The 7712-nt window shown below is 34.2% G+C and overlaps 1 protein-coding gene across 1 annotated transcript in view; it reads left to right on the top strand.

The window, feature by feature from the left end:
* The window catches only part of prmt2 (protein arginine methyltransferase 2), an 11410-nt gene extending 10517 nt beyond the window's left edge, over window positions 1–893 (top strand). Inside the window, exons 8-9 of the mRNA XM_056464989.1 lie at window positions 171–333; window positions 706–893. Of these exons, the coding sequence (XP_056320964.1) occupies window positions 171–333; window positions 706–738 (196 nt within the window). The 3' untranslated portion in view covers window positions 739–893. The remainder of the gene's footprint in view (window positions 1–170; window positions 334–705) is intronic.
* Window positions 894–7712: the final 6819 nt, after the last annotated feature.

The following is a 7712-nucleotide window of genomic DNA, read 5'->3' on the forward strand; positions in this document are numbered from 1 at the left end:
TTGAAAAAAACTACATATAAAACTTGCTTTACATTTTTACTGCCTATTTTTGTCAGCTACCCAGTAAGTTCGTTCATATTCACTTCTATTTTCACAGTGCTTGTCAACTTGATAGTCTATGTGTGAAAACATACATCTGAATCCTTACAGAGAGCCTTCTACTTTCTCAGGATCACTCACTGGAAACAGACTCTGTTCATGTTGGATGCACCAGTGTCAGTCGAGGAAGGCGACGTTATAGCAGGATCTATACGTCTGCAGAGAAATCCAGTCTGGAGGCGGCACTTGTCAATCACTTTTTCATGGAATATAAACAGCACAGAGGTTTCGAAGGTCAGTTTCTGAGAAATCAGCTACACTCTTTTTATTTATTTTTTGCACTTGCTTTGTGTTATTTAGCACCATAGCAGGAGATTTGTATTATTTATTGGTCTTTAGAAATCTCAGATCATGCTAACCTTTTTTTTTTTTAAAGATTTATTTTTTGGCTATTTTGCCTTTATTAGATAGGACAGTATTTAGGACAGGAAGCGAAGTTGGAGAGAGAGAGGGGGGGTAGGGTTGGGAAATGTCCTCGAGCCGGGATTCGAACTCGTGACGCCCTGACATGCTACTGCACCATATGTCGACGCGCTAACCACTAGGCTATTGCGCCGACAGATCATGCTAACTTTGTCTTCATTCACATTCTGAATGTTTTTTCAGGTGTGCACAAAATGTTTTCCGATGTGGAGGTGATGAAGACAATCCATGAACTTTTCTTGTATTGTGCTATAATATACATAAGGGACACTACATGCATTGATTGATGTACAAAATACTTTGTTGAAAGGGACGTGCAGGTTATATTTAGCTAGATAAAACTGACATGAATAAAGTGCAATTCACTAGAATATTTCATCTTAAACTTTTTCAATTCAGTACTTCCTATGTTTTCTTTTTTTACAGATTTCAGTAATTTTGTGTGAACTTTTATATGTAGTTATATCTATAACAATCTGAACCTCAGTGATCTGTCTGTATGCAAAGAACACTCACTCTGTACCCTGACTTTGTCAGCAGTTTAATTATATTGGTAACATTATTTCTAAAGTATGTTGTTTGGCAATAATGATTTTTTATCTCATTGTGAAAATTGTGTCTTGCAATCAATCTTTTTCTTTTACATTTTGTGGCATCTGAAATGATAAATCATCCTGAGTTGATGAGTTTGTCAAAAAATATTTTGACATTTTTGAGTCTACATGCAGTTGTACTGTAATTAACACATTAATGTCATCATTTTATCTGCGCCGTCTCTGCCATTTACAAATTATCTCCCATGGCCTGATTATAGGATATTTAAAATTCCATCAGAAGCCCAATTCCAATTGGCACACTTGGTTTTGTGCACTTTTGGTCTTCTAGACTTAGATTCATTAAGTGCACTTTGATTTTTTTATTACAGAGGTAAGCCCTCTGGGTTCGCCGTTTATGAGTACTTTGATCATTTGGACATACAGAAGTATCCTCTGTTTGCATGCTGTTTATGTGTTCTAGATAAATTGTGAAGTATGTTAATTAACACTGTAATTATAGCCTTGTTAAAAAGAGTAAAAACCAAAATTTAATAATTTTTAAATTGATATAACAGGCAATTACAATGAAAATACAGTGGAATAAATATAAAACAATGCAAATATTACTTTTTGCACAAAAAAAAAGACAATTTTAAAGAAGTATTACAACGGTATGGCAAAGAGAAAGATGGTGAGAAAGAAAAAAAATAAATAAATAAAAAAAGAGAGGGCACATGAAAAATAACACAAATTAATGCAGAATATTAATTAATGCACATGTTTTAGAAGTTGCAATTGCTTTCTTGTTATGAGACTGAAATGGTATTCAAGTACAGTTACAATTCTCGTTTAAAAATACTAAATTTGGTTTACATTTAGTATGTTTACACCTATGTATAAAAAAACTTTGCAATAAATAATATTAGGTTTATACAAAACCTTGAATTTGTTTTTCTTAAATGTAAAACTCCAAAACAATATGTCTATAGCTTAAAGAAAAATCACCACAAATCCTTTGGACAATTACAGAATTCACATCAGACCAGAACGTTTTAACAAAGGGACATTCCCAAAATAAGTGAGCAACAGACTCAGCATGTCTCACAGAAAGAGCAAGAGATGTCAATGTCATTTTAGAATTTCTGTAAAAATTGTTTAACTGGATAAAATCTGTGAATAATTTAAAAAGAAAAATAAAAGGTCCCTTTTTTTTTTTTTGTTTTTTTTTTTTTAAAGAACCATCCCTTTCACCAGGCTAGCTACGGGTCTGAGTTAATAATTTGCTGGTTTGACACAACAAAGACATGAAATGTCGCCATCTTGTGGTCAGTCCCTGTACTTCACATTTCAGAGTGTTCAATATTTACCAATTATAAAACTTCACGATGCACTCTATGGTTAATACGTTAAGTTGATAGATACCTAAATTATCATAGTTTAGCTTTATTATAGCTTTAGGCTAACAGGCATGGGACCTAACATGAATATGGCAGTACAAACCCAACTTTCAGCCTAGTTTTCTCTTAACCCTTTTAATACATTTTCGTGTAAATAAAATTTAGATAAATAAAGATAAAGATAAATAAAATTTCTGGGGGAATGACCAAACATACGAACTTTTTAATATCATTAAAAAGGTTCTTTCAATAAGAAACAGAAAAGGTATTAGAGATGACAAGATCTATTTTTATGATAGGATGTTTTTAGTTTTTAGTGAAACAAATGGATCCAACAAAAGTAGATTCAGGCCTGGGGGAAAATACAGAAATCAACGAATTATAATTATTTCTAAAAAGCATACAAATCTCAGAAGAGATGGCTTTACAAACTATATTAAATTCTTTTCTAGATATGGGCAGCAGAGTAAGTAAATACCATTACTGTCAAATAACTGGTACACTAATATCACCCCATTACTGAACAAATTATTATTAAATAAAGATTTCTTCTTATGTAGAATATTACAGTTGTTCCAAATTTAAAAAACTGTGGTGAGAAATTGTGCCTGAATGAGTTTCCAAGCTAGAAGCATTTGCTGATGAAAATGGGAAAGTTTGACGGTAAGTTTAATAATTGAGAAACACCACATTAATAGAGTCAATGCCTTCAATTGAGAAAACACACAATGATAGATTACATTTCAAATAGAAAATTATTGGTGGAGAAAGCGTTTAAGCCAATTTGTTTTTAATGTATTATTGGGTGAAACAAAAGCTATAAAATTCAAGCCACCCTTATTAAAATAACTGCTTTTCTGAGTTTTATCCTTCCAAAGAATTTTAAACAGCATTACATCAATCAATTTACAGGTCGGTTTATGTACAAATAAGGAATGAGCTGCAAAGATAAGATGCCTTCTGCAAGTCCTACCTTTTAAAGATAAATCTCTTAATAAACAAAATTTTCTTTCATTATTTCTAATATTGGCTGAACATTTTCCTGACATCTTAGTTTTTACCTCTTTTAATATTTTTGATTTATAAATATATTACATTCCCTTTGACAGTAATATTAAGGATAGAAAAAGCAGCACATACTTATCAATATTAAGATGAAGGCCAGAAGCATCTAAGACACTGAGAAGACATTAAAGCAGTGGTCTAAATGCACAGCCAGTGTTTTTTAACCACTGATAAACTTCCGGTGAAAGCTTCATGTAACTATTTTCAATTTCATATGGTTCCTTTTACAGCATCGATGTTGTAATGTACAGTAATTACAATACAATCAGTTAAATATAAAATACATTTTATACTGAGTTATTATCGGAAAATTTCTGTGGTTTTATGTTATGGATGGTGCGCTGGCTCATCCCTCCATTAGTGGCGAGACCACTCGATGCACGATGCCAACTGTTGGTCGGCGAGTAAACAAATATAATGAATGAAAATACATGCCTGTGTATATAGACATATAATCAAGAAGATTTCAGCAAAGAAATGTCACTTATTACATTTAAGATATGCTACTTTATTATTTTATGCAACACCCTTACATTTAAAAGGGAAACATGAGGGCGATCATAAGCAAAAAGACCCCTAGCCTATAAGATGTTTTTTGGAATAGCTTATCTTAAACTGATCAGCTATATGTTTTTCTTTCTCTTATTTATTTAATTTTTTGCCACACGTTCTCATGTGCGATCGGAAAACAAGTGTAATGGCGGCACGCCAGATAGTGGAAACGCGGCTAATGGTGCCAGAAATTGTTACATAAAAGTCCCCACTTTCAAGTCAGGAATTTATTGTTATCTAGAGAATGTTTAAGGGTTACTGAAATTAAATTTACTCTGCCATCCATTAATAGCAGTACATTGTATTGAAAACTAGTAAATACTCACCCTAATTTTCTATCAAAGGCATTGGTAAGCAAAGTCATTTTTGCTGTTTCTTTATTTATTTATTTTGTGTGTGTGTGTGTGTGTGTGTGTGTGTGGGTGCTTCATAACAGTGCTTCATATTATATCTGTTGAATTGATGGTACTTTAAAGAAGCATTTGCAAAATCTACACCTTAAACTGTTCAGTCTAGCATCCTTCTAAACATATAATATAGTAAGTATTTGCATAGCTTGAACCGTGTGGGAGATGACCTGCATGGTCTCCATATACTTTTATGTGCTCCAGATTTCACTTGTTTTGTCACAGTACAATAATTATTGACAAATGTGTAATCAAATACTGCTGATGAAATATAATGGAAAACAAATGAAGTATAAATTTTTATTATAATTATTTATTACAATTTTGTCAATTTATGTACTGCTTGTACATACGTTTTTTTAATAACTTTTTCTTTCAATACAAATAGACTTCCGTTTGTCTTTTTTTTTTTTTGGCAAATAACAAATACCCAAACTAAGTTGTGTTTTGTTCATCCCATATATATCATGTTAAAAAGAAGTTTATTTTGTGTATCACCACATTTTATTGATTTTATTTTTGTTTTATCGTGTAATGCTTAATGTCTGGGTAAGTAAACTTAAATGCACTACTAAGCGAAACTGTATAACCACAGTAGTCTACATAAATTGCAACCTGTGGCTATCTACATCAGCAAAAGTCCTGATTGTGATGGTATCACTTCCTATCTGAGAATGTTTGCTAACATTCTCCAAGATGAATCTGTAACTTTTTGTTTAGAGTAAATAAACTGCAAATAATGTGTAAATATACATACACACACACACACACACACACACACACACACACACACATTTCATCTGGTAACAAACCCCAGGTTATTGTGCACTTCATTTGCAGTTTATTTACTCTAAACAAAAAACATTACAGATTCATCTTGCAGTATGTTAGAAATCATTCTCAGACAGGAAGTGATACCATCTGTTAGTCAGGACTTTTGCTGATGTAGATAGCCACAGGTTGTAATTTTTTTTTTAGACTGCTGTGATTATATAGTTTCACTTAGTAGTGCATTTAAGTTTAGTTGATGATTTTTAAAAACAGCTTTTTTTGCAGATTTATTCAAAAAGAAAAGCTGAAATATCACATGGTCCTAAGTATCTGGACCCTTGGTAAATTGGTAGGTAGTTTGGGACAACAAGAACCTCTCCTAAAGCTGGCCATCCGGCCAAACTAAGTTGGGGAGAAGAGCCTTGGTGAGAGAGGTAAAGAAGAACCCAAAGATCACTGTGGCTGATCCCCAGAGATGCAGTCAGGAGATGGGAGAAAGTTGTAGAAAGTCAACAATAACCGCAGCCCTCTGCCATACAGCCCCAGCTGATAGAGTGCAAAGACACATGAAAGCCTGCATGGAGTTTGTTAAAAAAACACCTGAAGGTGATTGTGAGAAAGATGTAGAGAAATAAGATTCTCTAGTTTGATGAGAACTTTTTGGCCTTAGTTCTAAGTGGTATGTGTGGAAAAAACCAGCACGGTGCAATCCAGTCCTAACAGTGAAGCATACTGGTGGCAGCATCATGCCGTGGGGGTGCTTTTCAGCTGCAGGTACAGGACAACTGCTTGCAATCGAAGGAATGAAGAATGTGGTACAGGGATATCCTTGATGAAAACCTTCTCCAAAGTGCTCAGGACCTCAGACTGGGCCTAAGGTTTACCTTCCAACAAGACAATGATCCTTAGCATACAACTAAAATAACAAAGGAGACTTTACAGCAACTCAGTGACTGTTTTTAAATGGCCCAGTCAGAGCCCTGACTTAAACCCATAAACCCAATTGAGCATTTCTGGAGGGACCTAATAATGGCTGTCCACCATTTACCATCCAACCTGACAGAACTGGGGAGGATCTGTAAGGAGGAATGGCACAGGATCCCTGTATTAGATGGCTGTTATAGATCCAGTGGTGTAAAGTAACAAATTACAAACACTCAAATGACTGTAATTGAGTAGTTTTTCTTATAAATTGTCATTTACTAAGTAGATTTATAAATGTGTACTTTTACTTTCCCTCAAGTAAATTTGTTTCCATTGAGTGCAGTGTTGGCACTACTTTCCTTCAACCTGCAGTCACAATTTTTTCCTGTCATTGGGAATTAGAAAAATCAGTCCTGTGATTCCTGTCCGATCAAATCGCACATAGAAAGTGTCCTAGAAGATGTCCAAAATCTTCACACGCAATGATCAAGATTGTTTAGATTGCATGAGATGATAAGAAGATGATGGATGTTTACTGTATGATGACCGAAATGGCATTAACTATAACTAAATGCTCTACAGAATGTTACATTTACACACACGCACATGCACCCACGCACACTCTACATGTAAATGCATCAGCTTTCCACAGCGTAGTACTCACTACTCTTAAGTACTTTTGAAAGGTCTACTTTTTACTCATACTTTGAGTAATATTTAAATCAGATACTTTTACTCTACTTCCACTACATGTTTAGGCAAGTACTGGTACTTTTACTGGAGTATGACTACTCAGTACTCTTTCCACCACTGATAATATCAAAAGGGTGCTTCAACTAAATACTGAGCAAAGGGTCTGAATGTGATATTTCAGTTTTTCTTTTTTAATAAATCTGCAAAAATGTCAACAGAAAACAAAAACACATCTTGGGGATTCAGGAAAGAGAAAACGAACGAACATTTTCAGGATTCACAAAAGCAGAAACAAGAAAGTTTTGGACATGCATGAGGTTGAATATGCTTTCTCTTGCTTCACTTGAAGTTTTGTTTAGGTAATGTTTTTTTAAACACGCACGCACGCACACACAAACACACACACACACATATGCCATGATGAACATTAAGGGGAGGAGACACTACCTTTTACCAACTATCAATCTGAAGCATTGTCTGGTATACCTTTGTTTAAATAGAGCTTGGGTTTCCACTCGGGTGTCATTCTGAATTTACAAGCAGGAGAAAACTGAAGACAAAGCAGTCATTTTGAACCTTTGGTAGTAACCTTAAACAAGTCTTGACCTGCAAGGATCTGTCAGAATGGCGCATGATCATCCAAATGTTGAATCTGCCTTGATGAAGAATTCGGGTGCTCCTGGAAATGCATTTGCACTCTCTTTATTATTTATTATTTTTCAGTACTCGTTCAAACTGGACTTTCAATGTCCTTGTAATGCGTTTAACAATACTAGTTTCTGTAGTTTATATGTTTTTCTTCCATTCTGCGGACTTTGGTTTATATTGACTTCAACCACTAAAAC

Source organism: Danio aesculapii, chromosome 9, assembly GCF_903798145.1.
Source record: "Danio aesculapii chromosome 9, fDanAes4.1, whole genome shotgun sequence".
In the NCBI taxonomy this organism is placed as follows: Eukaryota; Metazoa; Chordata; class Actinopteri; order Cypriniformes; family Danionidae; genus Danio; species Danio aesculapii.